The 22,787-nt window shown below is 38.4% G+C and overlaps 1 protein-coding gene across 3 annotated transcripts in view; it reads left to right on the forward strand.

Annotated features, from left to right (window-relative positions):
- The window catches only part of RGS17 (regulator of G protein signaling 17), a 73,755-nt gene that overhangs the window by 36,742 nt on the left and 14,226 nt on the right, over positions 1–22,787 (forward strand). For all 3 annotated transcript variants that reach the window (XM_026122220.2, XM_064509135.1, XM_026122221.2), the window contains exon 2: positions 8,867–9,010. In XM_026122220.2, coding sequence (XP_025978005.1) covers positions 8,892–9,010 — 119 coding nt within the window. In that variant the 5' untranslated portion in view covers positions 8,867–8,891. The remainder of the gene's footprint in view (positions 1–8,866; positions 9,011–22,787) is intronic.

Here is a 22,787-nt window from a genome sequence, read left to right on the forward strand (position 1 = left end):
GGAAATTTGCCAGTGAGGTCTTATGTGCAGTGAAAGTAGTTCACCAACATTAAAGCTTGTTCTGATACTTGCATTGCACATGCAAATCTTTTTCCCTTATGTTAGCTACAAAGTCTTGTACTGGCCTTATTCTTAGGATTTTTCTTAAATTTCTGCTGAAATTGCACAGAATCTGTGCAGTTCACAAGATCATAACTCAAAATGAGATTTGACTTCTCACACAGAAAACTGTCTTTGAATACAGAAAAGCTTATTTAGAAACTACAACACTGACAACTGCAGTAAAGCTTTCTATGTTGTTCTCAAGAGTCATCTGAGTGTCCTCTTTATGGGGAATTTAACAAATACTTCTTTAATTTTCCAGCAATATGACAAGATCTAAATTTCCCCCCGTGAGGAAAACAACTTTTCAGCTATCTCTAGTGTAGTGGTATCATGTGTCTAAGTCAGCTGCAACCATGCTAGCCACAACCAATAGACAGATAGCTGTAGCACAAAATGGGATTCTCAGATGTTTCTCAAATACATACAAATAAAAACAGTATGCTTGAAAAAGATAAAAGGTTTCCTGCTGAGTTTTACATTTTGCTTTTTATAAAATGTTCCTAAAGGCCGTAAAGTGCTCTTAATCATAATTTTAGTACAGCTCCTTAAAAACCACATGCAGGCAACTCAAACTTTTCAATAATACATTACTGTCAGGCTTAATGTTTTGTTAGTGAACAGTAATAGACGTCTGATTTAGAAGTACGAATCCATATCTACTTGATAATGTGGAGGCTGAAGCAGGGTTTCCTATGGATACTCAGTTCACCATAAAATAATAAAAAGAAATCTCAGACGTCCTTTACGAGCACACAGGCTGTCTGGCAAAGTCAAGAAAAAAATATTACTGTACACAAGGTAAGGTTTTTACAACTTTCAGCCAAATTGCACAGTTTCAAGTTACATGAGCATTCACAGGGCAGTGATCTACTCTAACAAAACACTTAATGTCTGAATGCTTTCTGCTAAGTGGTAGTGTTTTCTCTGAAAGGCTTTAGAAGGAGTCAAACATCTGCAGATTAGAAGACTGGACAGGAGAAAGGTATATGTACAGAAGAAACATACATGTCCTGAAGCTCTTTGTTGAGTTGCAGTAACTAACAGAAGAGCAAGAGGTTTTGCTGTAGACACTCAAGTCTCCAATCCCCCAAAAGAAAAATTTAGTAGGTGCAATAACCTGTTCTCTGAGCCAAAAAGTATTTGAACAATAAAATTGCCAAGGTTACTACCAATAGGAGGTCTGCCTTCTATAGCAGAAGAATGATGGAATGGAGGCAGTGGGCTGTCTTAAGTGCTTCAAGCTATTTAATAGAGAAATAAATTGCTTCCATGGTATGATTCTGCCAGCTTGGTAATCAGAACAGGATCATCACAGTTAAAAGCAATGGCTCATACAACTTGATGTAGGCAGCTAGGCTTTTAAAATTAAAAGCTGTAATATATGCATGCCCTTTTTTTGGCTGAATTCAGAGATTGTGTACTGGCCTGGACGGTCAATCAATATGAAGTATTCATGCATTATGAAACAGCTTCTGCTTTGCTTTTAATTCAGGTATTCAGAGCTTCTCACTCTTCTCAAAAATCTGTTAAAAATTTAATTAAGTAAATCTGTTAAAATTTGGAGTTATAATTCAAATACTAGCATAACTACTATTAACCAGAATGATTTTTAAAAATTTGCCTTTTGCATTGATATTTCCTACCAAAACTAAAATTCTTAACAATGCAAACATTTCAGACTTTCCATACTGCTGCAATTAACTGAAATTTTCCATGTAGACTATATTTAAAGCAATTAAGGCATAATTAAGTTCTATTGTTACCCATAGTTTCTAATTGTTCTGCAATAGACTACAGATAGGTTGAAATAAGTAAACAGAGCCATTATGAGAGCAAAGGTAGCTAATCTAATTACACTTCTGGTAGACTCACTCTTCTCTATTACTTTGCAGGAATTTATTTGTGAAATATTGAATGGCTGTCATGACTCAGTGGCATAAGAGAAAATGTATGCATGTCAAGGTTTCTCTTGGATATACAACTAGTATGAATGTCATTACTCTTTAATAAAGATTTTGTAGGTGGTCAACAGGCCTTTAAAGGTGCCCTTGGCACCCTTGATTTCACTGCTTACTCAGCACTGACAGGAGTTTATGGACATCTTAAAAGTTCACAAGCATTCGATAAAATCTCTTAGTCTATCTTCATTTACTATGTACACACTGCCTTAACACATTCCTTTAGATGAATGAAGGCATCAGAAATATGATTGACATTGTGCTAGGGCTGTCTTTGCCTTGCCAGAGCAGTACAAGTAGCTGTGAGACAATTTAACCGGCAAGCGCATTCAAGCTGCATTGCACTGTTCTGGTACACTGGTAAATCTGTCCTTAAAAGAAAAATGGTTTTAAAACTGATATTATATCACAGATTGTTAGAAATAACACATTATGGCATTCTCAGAGGGCTTCTGCTTAGTGTCTTGTGTTAAAAAGCTGTCTTATTTGTTAAAAATCCAATAAAGCACCTAACTCCTATGAAAAAAATAGGATTTCAGGGACATCTCTGTCACTAACTTCTGCCCTTGACTGTTTCAGGCAACTCCCTGCACAGGGTGTTAAGGGCTGAGAATCTCAATTTCAATAACAACCAACCAGTCAAAACCCTGTAAAGCTCACTCTAATTATCCCATAGCAACCCATTTAAAAAAATCAAGGAAGCATTAATATAACTCTGTTCTTACTAATGTCTAGATTTTCCAAATATGTGGAAAATCTAAAATGATAGAAGGCTTGAATCCTGCTTGAATCCATAAACAGCATACAAAGCCTTCCTCACTGTATCTTTATTTAAAACAACAAAGCCTGAATGGAGTTTTAAATGAATAGTGCTTACCTTAATGCTGAGGGCGTGAAGGATTTCAACATCCCTATACTTAAAAAAAAATTCTTGTTAGGACTCCATGTATCTAGTGAATGCCAGTTAAGACAGAGAAAACACGAAGTAAGGTTATGAGAGATCAGTAGAGCCATATCTGGTGCTGGTATAAACTCATATAAGCTTTCAATTTATGTTAGCTTCACGGTTAAGGTTTTGGTCCTTTATTGGCAACGTTAAAGGAAGCAAAACAATGCAGAAGAGCTGATGTGCTAGATCACCCAAATAAAGTACTTTAAGGGCCAAATTTCTTGCCTGTGGAGTAAATCACCCTTGATATCCTTAAGGCATTGACTGTTCCTTTCTGATGCAAGGTGATTTTCTCTCCTATTGCAGAAGTTTGAAAAAAGGCCGATCGCTTTAACTGATTCTGCTCCCATTCTGCTCTGAAAGCTAAGCCATTATGTATCCTACCTGCAGCAAAAGATATAATGCCACTTGCCTTCTGTACAAAAAAAAAAAAAAAAAAAAAAAAAGAAAAAAAAAGTGTGTGTTTATCTGCACTCTCTTATATGATAGCTTTCTTTCAAAACAGACATTTGATAATAACTCCAGAATATACAGTAAAAAATTCTCAACCCCTAATGGAGTTTCAAGATGCTTCTCTGGCCTCCCAGTGCCTGAGCTGCTCCAGGGAATGCCCTCTCGATCCTGAGAACAGAAATGGTTACAGGAGAGTTTTGTGGAGTGGAAAGCTCCAGAACTAGCATGGGACTTTACCAAACGTAAAGGCCAGATAATTTGTGGGCCAGTTAGGTCAGGCTTGTGAGGCCAGGAAAAAAAAGGTGGTCTTGCTTCATCAGAGGATAGGCATCAGTAGGATCACTGAAGTGATGTAGCCTGTGTTTTACGCCATCTCCAACAGCCAATTTCTGGAAAAAAGTTTCTAAAACCTAAGCACAAGTCCTGTCAGGGGTGGAGGAACAGAGAGGTGGAACAGCTTGGAAATTACCTTCTTTTCTTCTAGAGGCACTGTGTGGAGTTTGAAATGGCTGTAGTCAGTATTCAGTAGGGCTGTCCAAATGTAAGTGTATAAACCAAACGTTTCTTCCATCAGTCATTCTTTTCTGTGCTCTCTTCCCAAGATAATCCTCTGTGCACAAGGGGATTTCTCTGAAAATTACTCCTGAGTACCCAGTGGAATAAGTGGTAATTACACTGTCTAAACATAGAAATAGAATCCTTTATGCTATCAGTTCCACAATTGACAGTAAGCCTTATTCCAAATTTCTAAGAGGTTTTCAGTTTTCATATTCCTATAGTATTAAAAGATTGAAGACGCACATAGAGCAGTACAGACTTTCTTGCTTTGCAGCTTATATGAACTACTTGTCTCTTAACGAGTATAATAAACAGTTGCTGTATCTACCCTGGGTTTCCTTTCCTTAGCTGCAGAGTGAGACAGCAGATGTTCTGCAAGATGAAATCCTTTCATGATTACAGGATTGCTCACAAGGCCGTAATACCTAACCACCCCCAAGAGAATGAGTCAGTCAAGCAAAATAGAATATTATTCTTATTTCCTACCAGCACAAATGGAAATCATAACATTGTTAGTAAACCATGCCACCAAATGAAGGGGAAGAACCAGATGCAAAACTGGCAGAAGGACCTTAAACCTGTGGTGTGATTGTCTGAGGCATCATCTGGAATACCGAGGATATTACTTCTGTTGGACAAAGACCCACTCCTTCACCCCCCCAGTATTATTGCCAAGCTAAAGGGTCTCAGGAAGAATGAAAACGTGCAAAATGCTAAAGGGCAAACTCAGATCTTGGCAATAGTATGTGCAGTTTGTACCACCATCCTAGAAGGTTTGCTCAATGTCAGTTCACAATATTGCACTCCTTCATAGCTGTGTACAAACTTTTACACTTAGTTCCAACAAAATAATTTATCTCATCAGACTGACTTGCAGAATCAAAGATTCTAAATTTTTTTGTCATACCTTCGACCAAGACACCAAATACAAATCCTCTGTCTACAGTTCAGGTCCTAAATGCAGCCAAGAGTTAATATAATTCTGCTCCTGCACCCTAAATAATCTCATGGAATCAATGAGAGTTTTGCATGGAGGATGTCTGATATCTGCAAATGCAACATGAAACATGAAATCCAACCAAAGTAAGCATGGAACTAAAGTTACCACCCACCCTACTTCATCCTCAGTAAACATATTTTTGTTTTGCACCACAAGACATATTTTTTGTATTTCTTGTAGACTTCAGCTTAGAAGCTCCCCAATAGAATTTAATGCCAGCAAAAGAAACAGGCCGATAACTTTGACTTCAGCCAATGGTTAAGCCAGATGAGAGAACACAGTTCACGTATTTACTGAAAACACAATGTCATTTCTTGGATTTTCAGTCTTGCACTTTTTTGAGTAGGTTGCCAGCCATGCCAAACTAGGTAACAGTTTGCATTGTCAGATACAGCTGGGTTCAGACAGCTTCAGTTGTGGAAAAGGACAGAATATGGACCCACAATGGATTATATAGAACTCCGTCCCACTGTGCCAATAAGATCTTTGCTCACTATATTGGGAAGATAAGTATAGTTCCACTACACAGCATGTGCCTATCCATACAATCAATTCAATTCAAAATGTAAGCCCCTATAGCACTGTTCTAGCACTGTATTAAACATAAATATATTTTCACCTCAATTAGCCAAACATTACATTAGGACTAGGATGCAAACTATCCCTGGAAATAAGTATACAGGATTTTTTTTCTCTCCATCAAATATACCCTAGATAAGTATAACTACACCTGCAATTAGGGACTACTCTCTTCTTCCTCCTCCAAAGAATGCATTGTCAGGAAAGGGATGGGCCAAATCCCTCTATATACTCCAGAGCAGAGCCAGAGCACAGGGAAGGGAGTACTGTAGTGCCACTCTAAAGACTGGCTAGCCTGAGGGATCTAGCAGCCTTGGAGGAAACCATGCCTCCTGAAATGCTCTACAATGTAGACCCACATTCCCCACAACTCCTTTTGATGTATATACTATACTGCCAGACTTGCAAACCTCTGAAATGGTTGGCCATTGCTGTCTATGACAAAAGGTGAATGGCGAGGGAATTTGGAGTGGTGAAAGTTGTTGGGCAGGGCTGATGGCATGGACCACTCCTGCGAAATCACGCCTCTGACTTTGTTGCAGGATATGCCCTGTGTTGAGAATTGCAGCAGTAGATTTTACCTTTACACAGCTGAGCAACTCCCATCACCTTCATCATCACTTCATGCCAGTCTAAGTAGGGACTGAAAAAAGTTATCCCCGCTCTCCCCTCTCCTGCCTGTGTATTTGTGCTATTGTTCTGTTCCCTCCTTTGCTCTGGCCCAAGTGTTCCAGGGCCAACCAGACTGGGACTTGAAGACAGTTAAAATCAATTTCTTTTTTTAATCCTCTGGATTAGTTTTAAATGATGTCAGTTCTCTTCTCCAGTTCACCAAGTACCTGCACAAATGCTGCTGACAGCAGAGCAGAGACAGGGCAGTGCAGGTGAGGGAATGAGTGACTGTGGACTGTGGAGGGAGAAAAGTGTGAGAGAATCATTTCTTTCACGTGCGGTGACAGCCTATACTGGCTTAAAGCTCTTGTGAAACTACAACAAAGTCACTAAAGGTCTTCATTATATCTGTACGTATGACTATTATCCTTCCACCTCGTATTTACAGTATAACAGATTCTAGCCATTTTTTAATAATGGTAACAGTACATTTTATAGATGTAGCTAAATAGTGTAAGAAATGCATGGTTTTAGGTACACAAGTGGAACATATAGGTTGTTTTCATTCTGTAAAATTCAATTGACAGTATAACAGCTCAGTGTTTCTTAAAAGACTATGATTCTGGTTCTACAAAAACCCAAATATGAGTTACCTCACTTGTTTCTGAGACTATTACATTTTGTGGTTATGTACAAATGTTTCTAGAATCTCTTACAAGCAGCAAACCTTCCCTGTGACAATAGCTGGCTTCAATTCCTTTACCCACAGTCATTGCACCTGATGAAGCAAGTACCATTCACAGCATGACACAGCTATCTATGAAATAATTGAACTACATCAAGCAAAGTCAGCAAAGTTCAGGACTGTAATCTGGAGAAAGTGACTCCACACTGTCACTGTTTGAGCTACATATTGTGCCGCAGTGTTTTTCCTTTCCTTCCTATCTCTTGCAAAAATAAGAGCATTCTTTCAATTATGTCAAAGTATCCAGTGTTAACAACATGTGTTTACAGTTCATAGAAAAATGAAGATTTTTTAACTTAAAAAAAAGTCATTTTAATCTTCAAGAGTTCATCAAGTATAAACCATAAAAAGTAATATCAACAACATTAGCAGGTACCCTCATCACGGGTAGTTAACTTCTGAAAGCCTAGCTGAGTGGTAGAAGCGGTGGGGGTTTGATTCCACTTAAATCCAGATCATGCCACTTAAAACCTGCATAAAATGGTTGTTCATTGTTTAACTTGATCAAACACTTCAGAAATTAATTGATTCTATTCAGAGACTGCATAGACTGAAGAAGCCAGAAAAATCAGGTAGCTACACAAGAAGCTGAAATGTCCACTGACCCTGAAGTTGGCAGCATGAGTTGCAGTGCTGAAGCTTAATATTCTTGTTATATGTGATTGTGCATAAACTACGTATGAAGATACTGTTACAGGAAAAGAACTTCAGGAGTTTTAAAGATCATGTAAATCCAAACTTTCACAGCTGCAGCTGGAATGCATATCAGCTGAGTACATCCATCTCTCAGGCATCTGTGCATTTAGTATCTGGGTTGCAAATGAACCAGAGCCTGCCTTTCCCCAGCACTCCTGGCTGCAGCATGATGCCCAGGAGGGTGCAGAGCAGAGTGTGTGCTGCTCACACTAGGCCCTTTTCTACCCACTTATGTTTAAAACTGGGCTGCTCTCCATAGTAAGCTGTTTAGACATTTTTCAAAGGCAAAAGTACTAAATTTATTCTAATTTACATATGCTTGTAATAATCGTTACTCTGGGAAACTGAAAGTTTTTGTACAAAGGAGATGTGCACCATTAGAAGAATCCTGACTTCTAAACCTTCCTAAATAACTTAGCAATGAATGTTTTAATTTCTTTTGAAAACTTCAAGTAACACATAGAACATTACTTTCAGCTGCATATTGAAAGTTCTTGGAAAAAAAAAATTCTTGGCCTAATAAAACCTAGGAAAGACTGGCAATGAGTAAAAGAAAATCTTCTGTGGCCAGAAAATAGTCCCAAAGTTGGAAAAATATTTTGGAATTACATATTTATTATTCCTTGAATTCACAGAAAATAACTCTCAAGTAATAAAACTCCCAGTTATGACATTTATGATAATATTGGCTCATTATTAGCCTACAGCAATTATTGGCCCTGACTTTTATATCACTTAATTCAGTTTCGTTGGTCCAACATTGACCAGTGAAGTCACTACTTGCTTAAAGTAAAAAGATCACTTTCCAGCTCATATTTAAAGTGAATAACCACTTGCTATATTTTTAGTGCAATGGAAAAAGCTGTGATAGTCATATGGTAATTAACAACTCAGCCTCTACCAAGCGCTACACAAGCTGTGTAGCTTGGTGTTCAGAAGGGTAATAAACAGTTCTTTTAGTCCCGTCACGGTGATAAGAACAGCTGTGATTCTAAGGCACTGTGGCATAAGCTTGTCACTAAAATGCGGTCTTCCAGAAACTGTTTTGATCACAATAGAACTATTATTTAGCCAGCACGGTCGCTGGTCATGTGGTTTTGTTACCACAAGCTGGGAGAATTAGTAGAATTAGAGACTGCTGTAGAAATGTGAATGTACTTTATGACTGTCTGTAGTAATTCTGTACATCTCCTATGTCTGTGTTCTTACAGCCGCTTGGGCACTGAAGTAGCTGAAATGAGAAAGAGGCAGCAGTCACAAAACGAAGGAACATCAGCTGTGTCTCAAGCACCTGGAAACCAAAGGCCCAACAACACATGTTGCTTTTGTTGGTGCTGTTGCTGCAGCTGCTCATGGTATGTTGGGTAGTCTGTTTGGTTCCCTATCCAATGCAGGTAAACAATGAGAACGGAAAGGGCCAGCTACTGGGAAAGTGCAAACTTCTGGGAGAGGATTTCTCCCGAGAGGCATATTTTAACACTTCAAACAAAAACTTTACTAAACATTCCATGATTTAATTGGGCATGTTGTTAGGGGGAAAGAGGAAAGAATAGTAAATTCAAGCTATCTTTACCTTACTTAGACCATAACTAAATGAGAAAATTTTACTCATAAAACCAATACATGTCGATGGAGACTTGATATTGAACATTTTATATTTTGCATTCAAAATATTTTTCCTGCTTTTCTTTTTTTATTTTGCTGTTCCCTGCATTCAGGAGAGAGAGAGGGAAATGCTCATAAATGTGGATATATGGTCGCCTGTTTTGTTACTTAGTTGTTGCAAATCTCAGATCATAAGCATTAAATTCTACACCACCTTTTAACTGGTAAAACATAATTTTAGTGGAAAATAGGCTGGAGAACTGTGGCTGCTTGTCTCTTCCTAAACAAGCAGTTGGCTTGGAAAGTTAAAGAATTTAAACTGGTTTCAGAAATAGCTTTAAATTCTCATCATCTTGAGAGGCAGCAAGTCTTTACTTCTTATTTTAATGAACACGGTTAGTGTTGAAACATAAAGTAATTGACATGTAGTGGTGTTCAGAGCCTCTACGTCCTCTTACATACAGTTCGGTCTTTTTGGAGTGACCACTTTTGCATACATCTGTGTTACTTTCACTTGAATCAGCCATTTGGCCCCAATCTAAAATTAGACCCTATTTGCCCCCAATATTTCTAGAAATACACACCAGCATGTACACACCAAACACCAAATGGAACAGCTTTTGCATGATTCTGCCTTACCACATCCTGGAGGCAGAGGTAGTACCAGGGTGGACCTGCCGGATCTGTTGCTTCCAGTTTCACCTGGAGGCAGCAGATATTTGGAAGAGAGATGAGTGAGTGGCCATGATTCCACAAAGACACTTTGCAATGTGTTCATTCTAGACAGAAAAGGAGTGAGTGTCTTAAATGGAAAGAGAAGGGAGGGGTTTTTTTGCTGCTGCTGTCTTCTGCTTTGTGACAAGGGCATAAAGTGAGAGCAGCTATCCTGTTACAGACCAAAGGTCCATTTAGTTCTGTATCCTAGCTCTGGAACTGACCCGTAGCAGATGCAACAAGGAAAGGACAAAACAAGTGGGCATCCACATCCTAGTCCTTCCCCGAGCAATACTTCTCACAACTTCTGGCAATCTGCAGCTTAGGGATTTTCTGACTCAGAGGTTATATCTGTGCGTTTTATAGCCCTTGATGGAATTTTCTCTCATTAATATGCCTGACCATGTTTTGAAATAACTTCCTGAACTCATCTAAACTTTTGGCATCTAGTTTCCCATTGCAAAAAACTCTACAACTTAATTGTGCACTTTGTGAAATATTACTCCCTTTTATTTGTTTTAAACTACTATCTGATAATTTCATTTGATGCTTTCTTGTTCTTATGATTGTGAGAAATAGCAAATAACTGCTCCGAGGATGACCACGTGTTTTATAAAGCTCTCTCATATGCCCCTTCAGCTGTGCTTTCTTCTGTAGTTTTGTCTATTTAATCTCTGTTATACAGAAACTGATCCAGACCCTGGTTTGTCCTCACCACTCTTCTGTCTATCTACCTACCTTATATTGATCTATTTATCTTTCCTATTCTACCACCTCCAGTCTGAGGTGTGTGACCAGAACTGTTGCAGTAGTCAAGACAGGGGTGCACCATGGGCATACCAATGTTTTCTGTTTGCTTTTGATTTTTTACCAATTTCTAGCATTCTGCTTGCATTTTAACCATATCTGAGATGATATTTTCATATCCATCATGACTGCAAGATCTCTTTATTGAGTGGAAATAAAGCCCATCATTGCGCATGAATAGCCAGGGTCGTTTTTTCCCTTGCATATTGGAACATGTGAATGGCCATAGAGCTATCAGTCTAATTTATGAAACTTAAAGATTTTATTTTTTAAGCATGCTATAGCTCAAGAACATTTATTTGACAATTGTACTCTATTTTGAAGCTTTAAAGATCTTTGCGATCCTTGGAGTGCCTCCACAGTGATATGCAATACCATTATATACTTATACCACCTAGGTCTATTTAATCCATATTTGAGCAATTATTGCCTTAAAATGTAGGGAGCCCCTTCAGCTGCTTTAGTAATTATTTTTTTACTGTTAATATCCTGGTATTGTGGGGTTTGAGCAGGGTGGCTTTTTTTTTGGTAACGTAGATTAGACTGAGCATGGAGAAATCACATCCATTTAAATAGTTTTATGGATTAAGTCAGAAACCTGGGTCAAAGGGAATAGTGACACCACTTGCATCTTCAAAAATCAAAAAGATAGAACAGATGATCTAATAAGTCTCTGAGCTCTGTCTTTTGTGATTCTGTAGTTGAAGCTCCAAGGATAGAGGAGAAATGGGACAAAACTTTGAAAAAGTCAATATGAAACCTTTCAGAATATGAGTTAATTTGTAATTTGTTCTGATGCCAGATTTGTCTGGTAAATTTAAACTGTCTAGGCAAAATACAGATTATTGGTCTTGCCTCAATTGTTTACACTAAAAAAGTTACAAAAATAATTTAAAAAATCTACATAATAAACTTGACCAGTTGCTCATTATATAGGTGATTCTAGGCAGGTAATTCTCTAGGGCCATGTAACAGGAAGGCATAATAGATAATCGTACTGACTCCTCTGGCCTTAGTGTAATTACATGCTTTCCCTAGTTTCATAGGTTTTTGTGTTTGGAGTAGCATAAATTTCTCAGAAGACACCTTGCTGGAAATGTTGCTCACTTCATTAATGGTGAGGATAATGCTTTAACAGCCAGTATTAAGATTAGCAGACTTCTTTTCTGTTCTTCAACCAGCCTGCGTGATTGCAGACAACTCTTATGTCACTAACTTCTCAGTGCCTCAACTTCCTCACTAGTCACAGAAAAAAAAAAGACCTACAGCTTGCTTATCTTGGAGGATGGGGTTAGGTAGCTTTTAATAGAAGCTATCACTTGTTTCTGTTTGAAGAGCTAGTTCGTTGGTTCGTGTCTCCAAACAATGCATTACAATTCTAAAAATATCTTTGTGAATCCTGTGATGTTTGTTTTCTTTTGTTCCACCCTTTGTTAAAATCAGAATAGGCATTAATTCTTCTGTTTGCATAACAGCACAGGCAAATATTCACACCTTTGTTTGGGGAAATAGTACCTTGACTAATAAAGACGTTAACAACAACAGGTGGGATCCGAAAATTATTTAGTACATCCTTATAGAAAGTTTTTTTTTCTCTAATAATTCCTGTGGAGAATAAACTGCCTCTTTAAGTTGGCCATTTTTTTGGAATAAGTATGGCCAGGATGTTCTCCAGCTAGGTTAGGCCCTGAACTGGTGCCTGAGCATCACTAGTCAAGGAAGCAGTCCTCCTTAGTGGAGAAAAGTGTTTCTGAAGTCCCCCACAGGAAAAGCTTATCTGCCTGCTTCAGAGGTGGATAAGATCTCCCTCCAGAGATCTTCTAAAGCATCTTCCTTTCTCTGTTGACCAGGTATAGATCTTAGGTGCTTACCTCAGGAAGACTGCTTCACTAAGGCACCTAACATTTAGGCACAAGCGAGGTGCCTAAGGTACCAGACTGAATTTCATTCCATGTCTTAGGCTTCCACAAAACACCACTCCCAGAGAGGACAGAAGAGAGGACCTTCTCACTAGATAAAATTTAAATGATTTGGGTAGCCTGAGAATTGCAAAGCTTGCAGTAAGACTCCTAATGTGATAGTCTTTAATTTTCCTCAGTGGCAGTGTCTCCAGAGAGCTGTGCTACTAGCATTTAGCGCTGTAGCTTTACCATTTTGAGATCTACCTGGAGATGCAGGGGAAGAAACACACTGTTTCATAGACTAAGGGGATAAGCCCCACCACCTTCTTTAACAATCCATTAGCTCAGCTTCCTGTGCAGGTGTAAATCCAGTCATTCTCTGGCCTGTTAATGCAAATACTTCTAAATCACATAAAAAAAAACAAAAAACAAAAAACGAAACCCAAACCCTAATGCAGGGAGGTTGGCTATTCTGCCAATTCTATTTTGTTTCCTTTTATGTGTCTCACCCAGAGCAGGAGTAGGATCTTTTCATCCTCTTTTCCCCTCATAAGATGCTAGAGTGTATTTTAAACCTCTGGGACACTCTGGTACCTGATAATCCCTCTTCTTTTACTACAAACAGAAGGCTCGGAAGACATCTAACATCTGCCCTACAAGAGATCCTAGCAGCACGTGAATCTGGGAGACTTGAAAAGTCTTCCTTGGGATAAGTTAAGCTGAACACACAACTTTAAGGCCTTTTCCTGAAAGGGCACCATTAAAACAGCCGCTGAAGACTTCCCAGGGAATTCCTGCCCTGTGGAAGAGGGAAAGGTACTTGCATGTCCAGCAGCTCCAAGCCATACCCCATACGAAAGCTATGCCTGCCATTTGATTTGATGTGACCCTGCTATGACTAGTTTCCCACACGCAAGAGATCCCAGGGAAGATAGGGTGTTTGCCAGCTTGGCAGTAAACAAGAGTTGCTGTTGGCAAGAAAGCTCTCCCCTCTAGTTCTTATAACTTGCCTAGGACTGCTGCAAGTGAAGTCTGAAATTTCTTCCTGCTGACCTTGTTACACAAATATTTGTCTTTATTAAAGGGAACATTTTCCTTGCATGGGGTTAGCAGTTGGCCTGGGCCTATAAAAAGATATTCCTGTCACTTGTGCCATTAATATGAGAAGACAGATCTGGTCCTAAAAAGCAGTTTTAAATTATGTTAATATTTTACCTCTTATGGTGTTCAGTGTTTTCCTCATCCTGACATACAGATAGAGATAGCATTGATAGGGTTAATTTGTTCAGGACAGGACAGAATGTAATTTTTCTGAAGCCTGATTAGCAGCTGGCTGAAATATCTGAATTGGATGTAAGTTTGCAAATGTGGGGCGTGGTGCTCTAAGTGAATCATTTTTTTGCTCTTCCCACCTCTCTAGTACTTTGAGATGAATAATTGTTTTCTAACATATTCAGCATTAGTTTGTCATGGAAAAAGTATGTCTAAGCTTTGCATGACTCTACACAAGGTAACTCCTGGGGGTTACAGTCACAGCTGCTTTATCTTATTTAACTATGGTAGAAAGTTTGGAGGAGAGGGTAACAAAGAAGGGATGGAAACAAAAAACAATTTAATGTAGTAAATTATAGCCACATGTTCTGAAATATGTGGAAAACAAAATCCATATTCTGTTTTCCACGCCTGTCCACAGCAGAGCTTTTACGCTAGAAGTAGACTAGAGGTAGTCTTGTATAAACAAGAGCTCCAGGATTTTTGTAAAACTTTCTGCAGGCAGAAAAATATTCTTTATCTTTGAAACAAAAAGCACTCATTGTGAAAAACTTTTTTGGCTTTCAAAACTATTTTTTTTGTATTTATAGACCTATTTTTTTTTATTCTTTGCCTCCCTGAACCTGTAAGACAACGTCTTGAACAGATGTACTCAACCCCCTGTATTCTACTTTTACAAAACATCACACCTGAGGAAAGCAAATACGGACAAGTACATTGGGAGTTATTGTACTCTAGAGTAACATATGGAAGTACAGGGAACTGTACCATATTTTACTGAAATAGAAGCTAATATTTTTAAATATATTTAGCAGGAAAATATGTTTCATTCTGAGCCATTTTATGCTTTGAAAAATCTTAGAAGGTTCCTTCAATTTTTACCATTCTCTGTGACTGTGTAACAGAGATCAAAGATGAAAACCTTCCCTCTCTTTCCTGGAGAAGAATTTGTTCTAGGAGATAGTGGGCTTAGCTAGCACAGGACTGCATCCCTGTATAGGGCAGTATCACTTGCTTTGCTCCAGGTAATCATACTGTAATGATCAGCACTGGTGCTTCCTTAGGAAAGCAGCTCCCTGTTCGACAGGTAGAATTTAAAGCTGCATAAAATTCACTACATGACCTGTCACATACGCTACAAAAAGTGGTATTCCAGAGACTCTCTCTTCAGATCATCTTGTCTCCAAACCCACCAAATCTACATTCTAAGACCTTGAGCGAAAGCTCCCTGGCAAACATTCCTTTTCTCATTGTAATGCACTATGGGGCAAGTTTGGGACAGAGACTTAAATATTTCTTCCTGAAAAACGGGCCTCTCAAGGTTCCCTGAGCTACTTAAAATGAGAAATTTAAATTCTCGGCATTTGGAAAAACAAGCGGAAGACACTCTAAAAATAAATAGCTTGTCAAGTATTTTTTTCATACTTTGATAATTTATATTAACAATACTTATTAAATAATACTCAAGAAAAGCATTTATTTTCCCTTTAAAGCAAAGGAAAGGGATGATCTCTAAAGTTAAAAAATCAGAGGGGAGAAGCCTACCTTCCTAAGGGGCATGATATTTAGCAGGCTTACTCTGCTTTATAATGCAGACAGGGCAAGTCATTTTACCAGAGTTTTATGGATGTTTCGTTCTTCAGGGCAAGATGGGGACAAGTGGCTCTATGCGTGCTTGTTTACACAACCCTCCCAGGGCATCACAGTCTGATTTGCCAACCTCTGGGTTTGGGCCCTTCTGTGACACTGTGCCAGACTGTCAGTTTTAGCCTAATAATTCCTGGAAGTTTGCCCACTCCTTGAGCTGGAACACAAATATGCCTCAGATACGATTCAATACAAATCTAATCCCAGGACTTCAGAGGTAGCAAGTAAAGGCAGGTTTGACCACCTCCTGCACCTCCCCGTGAGGCAGGTATGAAATTCTGTCATTCTAAAGAGAGGAGCACATTTCTTCTACATAAATGATGCCATAAAGTGCCGAGGCATGACCTGAATGGGGTCTCAGGCATACTGATGAAATGCAGTGAGCTACTTGTCTGTAATTTTTCCTGCAGCTGTTTCTAAAGAATGAGATGTGAGTGCAGGAAGTAAAAATGCTACCAGCAAGCCAAAAGAACTACAGAAATAAAATGTGCAAAAACACAGTTTAATGTAAAATTGACTAAAGGAAGTTTAGCTAAAATTAACCTGTTGTATTTCATGAGAGCCTGCCAGGGTCACTGTGGAGCCCCACTCTAAAATAAGCAAGTCCATCTGATCTCCCCTCTAAAAACAGCCCAGCAAACCCTGTTTCCAGCTTCATCCACCACCTCTTATCTTCCTGTCTTCCTCTTGTCTTCTTCACTGCCTCATGTCATCTACCCCAAAGTCCCCTGCACAGGGTCTTGCACAGCTCTGGAGCAGGTGCAGGTGCTGTGAGCCATTGCCTTACACAGCAGGAGCAGGTTTCCATGGGTCGTTTGCCACATAGAAGCAACTTCGGTGTAGGTCACTGCCTTGTGGAACATGTGAAGTAAATCAAGATTATACACTCCTCTAGGAAAAAGCAGTAAGCTACACACTGCACATATTTTGGCAAGTTTCTGCGAAGGGGTAGTCACTAAGGTATTACTAATCTACAGCAAAATTGAGGTGGAAACACAAAAGGCTGTATGGACCAGTCCAACATACTAAGCAGATGTTCAGCATATAAAATATTTAAAATAAATTTTCCAGCCAAGAACTCTGGTTTGAAAAAAAACTTTTAACACTATAAATTGAGTCTATCTCCATGTAAACTGATAAATGTTTCTATTTTCAGAGGTATGAGGTAAACTTGTTTCTCCCCATAACAAAATAGAAGTCTAATGTGAAGAATGGAGTAACATCTTATATTGCACCTAGTCAGCTAACTTAGTTTACATGCCAGTGGTAGAATCATCATTAACACGAAGGAGAGCACTGGGCTCTCTGGGCCAAGCTTTACTAGTATTGGACTTGATCCTTAATATTTTAAACTTTGAAAGTTCATTTAATTTTGAGCAACAGATGGAGGCTCATGTATTCCCTGACATTTTTACCCATCTGTGATAACACAAGCAGGTTAGAGAATGGGCAGAGCATAAACATAATGTATGAGCAAATGTTTGATAAATGTTTCTGAAGCTTCACAAAGCAAATGCATAGATTCGTATGTGTCTAATACTGCTAAGATAAGAAATCCTCATCAGTCTAAAAGCAGAATCTAACTGCAGAAAATAGGCCTATTTCAAGCAAAAAATTCTGCAAGGAAAATTGGAATGCAAAGAAAGATCAGAACTGCAATCCTCCTAAATTGAAGAATAAATACATGCTCAGAGGGGATTTGGGATTACACAAGGCTCATTCTAATTCAGCCATACGTAAGATGCTGACAGTAGCTCCTTAGAAGGAGGCAGCAACCTAAATCTATTTAACTTTAGAAAATGATCTTGATTCTGCCCTGGTGCAGCATGCAGAGTGTATTCAGGGACAGCTGCTCCTGAGGAGACCAGGGGGAGAGAAAGCAATGGCAGAATCCCCTCCACAGGGTAAAGCAGCTTGATAACTCTTCAGAGCTGCTGAAGAGATGGATTGCTTCAGGACATCAGCATCTCGGCTCCCCCTCACCACTCACTGCCTTTTCCCACCTGCCTGTGCCAAAGTGCTATTCAGCTTGATGCCTGTGGAACAGTGGCTGAAGAAAGATTTGTCATGTCATGACAGATTTTCTGGCACTAGCACACAGCTTGGCTTTTGCTATGAGGAAAAAAAAAAAAAAAACAAGCCCAAGAGTGCTGAGGATGTCTGAGTCCAGTTTACACTACCATTTGTGTGATTTTCAGCTTTTAGGAGCTTTGAGCCTATGACAGCTCCCCAGACAGGGTTCAGGGTTCTTTTTTTTTCTTTTTTCTTATTCCAAACTTGAGAGTTTTGTATTTACACCAAGATGCATTAACTTAAAAGTCTGAAGAGAGACACAAAAATGTAGAAGTGGGTAAGAGTTCAAAATGAGTCTAGATCAAAATAAAAGCTGAAATAAGACATGTTGATAGATGGTGTCATTTTAAAGGAGCAAAGACAGCTTTGCAAATCCTCAGAATTTTATTCATTGTGGAGTATAATAAAGACTTTAATATTTATCATGCAAAACAAACAAAAATCTTGTCCAAATTAAACACACTGGCTACATCTATACTAGTAAACTAAACAGGTTCAGGGTACAGTGTGGGCTCAGACAATCATCAGTACTGTTAAGGTTAGCAATGTTAACGCCCTGGCAGAGTTTTGGCCAGTGCTGAAGTGCACAGTCTCAGGCAATGACCTGTCACAGATGCAGAAACTCTGTGTTGGTGATGGGCTTTATGGACTTGAGCTGTGCTGTACAAGTTAGCCTCAGGGCCAAAGAACTCTCCCAGCCCATTTTACTTGCAAGAACAAATGTAGCCTATAATTCCAAGCTGAAAGGGAAAAAAATAGGCTACTTACATCTGCTAGCAGCAAAATTTCCATCTTACAAAGGTTTATTTTTTAACCGTGTATTATTCCAAATTGCTTTAAAATGTCAGTTAAAACAGGAATAAATGTTTAGGGCTTTCAAGAGAAAAAATGAGAGAATGTATCATGGAAATGAGTCCGCACCCCTAGTAGATAACACTCGTAAGATGGAGATCCTCTCACTAGAAAAGTGGGTCAGATATTCATTATGTAAGGCAGAAAGGCAAAGGAGATGAGAATCTTGCCTAGTCATCCTCAGTAATTCCCTAGCACAAACATTTGTCTAGATGGCAACCCTGGCTCTTGCGAAGGAGCTGATATTGCCAGATGCTGAGCACCCGTTATGGGAGAATAATGCATACTTTCAACTCCTTTTCATGTCCATGGTGAAAGCACTTGCCAGCTCAGGGCCTTGTCTAGCAGAAAATTTGAAAAACAGCAGTTAAATTCCATCCAAACAGAGGCCTGTCGGTATTATATGCAGCCTGAGAGGGCAGTTCTCAATCAAGTTTATTAAGTGGACAGGTGCTGGGGGAAGATGCCCCATCTCACTTGATTATAGTTTTGATAAGTGCACACTGGTTTGGTGCAGGTTAATTTCATGAGGAAAGGTGTTCTTAAACATCATGGTAGGAATTATACTCTCCAAAAGTAGAAAGACCTCTTTAACTGAAGAACTTTATAACACCTAATGAAAAAGAAAGTGTGAATTTAGTATGAATGTTCCCATGCGTCTCTTCCCATTAGGAAATAAGTAATAGAAGGGGCAATTCTAGCCAGGCTCAATTCTTTACTTGTGCTGCTATTTCCACTTTTGCAAACCCAGTATAATCAACAACACTAAGGAAACAGAGACTAGGCCTATTTATCAGAATAAACTGAGATTATTAGGCTTGCTTGCCAGAGGATTGGAGGGCTTTTATTCTTTTATTCTAATCACCATCTCAAACAATATAATTTCTACTTCTTTGAACGCTATACAACTACCATTTTTAATTGTCTCAAATGCATGAAGGAATTGCTTGCAAAATAGCCTTAGACAGGAATAAGGACATTGCAGATTGTCTAGCAATTAGAAGTTTCCATTGTACAAGACATAATACGAATGGTAATATTATTCTGAAGGAAGGAATGAAGCTGACAGCTAGATTAGTGACCCGTTGGGTGACCTGACAAGAGAAATATGCCCTTGAGTTGAATCTTGCCTAAAGCAGAAACTAGCCCTACAGTAATGAAACAAAGATAGAATAATTCCATTAAGAATCAGTGGTAGGTGAACCTACTCAAATTGCTTAGCTATAGAGAAAGGACATTCTACATCTAAGAACAAAATCTCAAAAATTTGTCCTAGAGGAGCCTCAAAGTTTCCAAAAGATGTAATAGCTTCTGGTGTGACTTTCATTATGTAGAAGTAATATGGTCTCTTTGAAATTGAATCCAGCAGAAAAGATATTTTCTTAAATCATAAATTTTGGGAAGGATAAAATATGTCCAAGAAAAAAGGAGAGTTTAGGAAAGTCAGTTGCTTTAAATCACTAGTTCTTTCCTCTCTTGCACAGTTGCAACTTTTGCTCAGTGGTTTTCTGAGTTCGAGGGAAGTATAATCCTTTATTTCAGAAGTTCAAATACAGTGCAAGTAGTTTCCATATGCCTTTGGATACCTGCTGAGCTGCAATATCTGTAGCTAGATAGATTAAATCAGGCACACAAGAGCAGAGGAGGAAAGCATTTTCAGCAAGGCTGGTCTTTCTGAAAGGCTGTCCATTCAAAGGACCTGTCTGCTTTCACATACCCTTAAGCCTACATTTACCGTCATTGCCCTTGAGAGCATTTCCCTCCTTCACCCAGGAAAACATAAGTCATTCTGAAGTGTAAATATTGTTACATTGTTTAAAATAGCCCCCAAATATATGGTTCAATTGCAGTCTTTCTTTAAACATGATCCTGATAAATGTGTTTGACTTGGCACTGGCTAAACTCACATCTTAAATATCTGCAAATCAGTTGTTATATATGTGGGTACCTTAGAATGATGTCCCTTTTGTCAGTGGGTTTCTAGCAGGTTGGTTTCTCCACTACCAGTCAGCTTCTAGACATATCGTAAAAGAAGAAAGAATCACTAGAGAAGTGGCATCAAAGATCAAACCACAAATAGCAATCTGGGATGAAACATGTGTCAACACACAGACTTTTGATTCTACAGGATATTCCTTTCAAATGCTTCATGGAGTCTAGAAGGAAAATGCAGAGTTGGGACAAATTTGAATGTATTTTGTCATGCCAAATTTATACTGACCTCCTCCACTCTTACGGGAAATACAGCAGGGGGATCTAGCTCATGGCTTTAAAAAGGGACTGTTAGAGTGATTGTCCCTTATGAACAGAAAAGGTTTCCAGATTTTAGATCTAGTACATTTTAAACTGTTAAACATACAGTAAAAGGAATAGAATGCTGTAGATTTGCTAAAGCCTTTTTAGGTATTTGCTTCACTGAATACATCCCTGTATGACTTACTTCAGCTCAGCATTCATATTTTAGTAAGGATCATCTACCTTCACAGTGGCATGTGGGATGCAGTTTAATAACCTTATATAATGATCTTACATAAACTCCAAAATCTTGGCCAGGACTTCCCATTAACAAGGAGATAATTATATTCTTCAGCACTAGATCACTTGGGTTTGATTTTGCTTTTACTCAAGCTGAGGAGTAGCACAACATAAGTAAGGATGTCAGAACAGAACTAAATGTCTAACTGACTAGACCTTAATAGCCTGAGATGCTCCAGATATCTTAAACTTTAATTTCCATCGATCTCCTTTTTCTTTTATTGTTCCTAGTTAAATCTGTAATGACTTTGACCAATTACACTGAGCCCAGCACGGTATTAAGAAAGTAGAGCTATCGCAAAACCAGTAAGAGATTCAGCCTGCTCTCCCCTACCTTCAAAGTGTGCCAGAAACATCCAATCTCAGATTAAGCTGAGAAGTTTCTTATTTTTTAAGGGGAAGTTCACAATTCTGAACCACGAAGGGGCTGGTCTTATCATAAGCCTTTTAACAAAAACAAACCTGAGTTCAGACTGTCATAAGGAAAGACAGGACCCTCTTCATTTGTAGTATTTTTAGGTGTATTTCTTTCTGAACTTTCAAATTTCTCACAAATTTCTCTTTATTCCTAGCTCCACACACTTCACAGGCATTCTGTCAATTCCACTCTTCTAGAAATCTCAAGACCAATTTAGGGAAGCAAGGATGCTTCAAAAAAATCCAAGAAACAAATGCAATTTTGGTTATGTTTTAGGATTTAGATGCTTTAAGGTAGCACTCCCAAGTTTTTCTCCACAATTCTGAGCATAAAAGTGATTCCAAATGAAAGGTGAGATTATTAAGTATTTGCAGGGCTTTAAGAGATGGGGTTCTAAGAAACTTCAGATATCATGAAATTAAGAGTTATAGCTGCTGGATTTTCTGATGAACTATTTTCCTCTTAGAAAATCTCTTTTCTTTCAAGCTTACTGGGAAAAAATCTACTATGGCAAAATGTGATTTTTAAGTTAAGCACTTTAATAAAGTTAATATGTCATTTAAATGTATTACTTGATTAAATTCATTAGTTATAAAATTAATTACAAAAGACTGGTTAGAATACCAGCTGCTAACAATGAATAACCAAGATTACTGCTTATTTTATTTTATAATTTGAAAAGAATTATTTTTAAAAGCATCAAAACAAATCATGAAATTTCATGAATCTGAAACTTTCAGAAACACTGTTTTGTGAAAAATGTAGGATTTTAAATCTAATACAGAACTAAATTATTTTTAACTGTCAAATTTATATGGAACAACTCAGTTTCAATCAGCTATATTGTCTATAACACCACTGTGGAGAGGCCTGTGAAACAGCTTCTGCATCCATTCTGGGATTGCAAAAATGAGACCAGAAAATTTCCACTTTGGGCTTCCTGTTGGCCCACAGGATTTATGGTGTGCAGAAAGGTGCATATGGGAGCCAGAAGTCTGCCTGCATTTACTATTACTGGATCTTGAGCAGACATTAAGCTTTTCAGTTGAAAGCACATTCTCTGCACAAACAAGTGCCCAACCATCTGTTACATACAGTTTCTCAGCTGTATGCTCTTCAAACAAAGAAATGGAAAAAGGGAAAAAAATCTGAAGTATACCAAACTACAGCATAGCAAACTGAATCAAGGGGAAAAAATACCACCAAGGAAAATTGGAAAGGAAGAAATTTAATGTGTTCTAGCCATTGGAAGAGATCAAGCATCTGTTTTTATCATTTGTTTAATTTTTATTTTACCTTTGTGATCTG

Source organism: Dromaius novaehollandiae, chromosome 3 (genome assembly GCF_036370855.1).
Source record: "Dromaius novaehollandiae isolate bDroNov1 chromosome 3, bDroNov1.hap1, whole genome shotgun sequence".
Classification (NCBI taxonomy): domain Eukaryota; kingdom Metazoa; phylum Chordata; class Aves; order Casuariiformes; family Dromaiidae; genus Dromaius; species Dromaius novaehollandiae.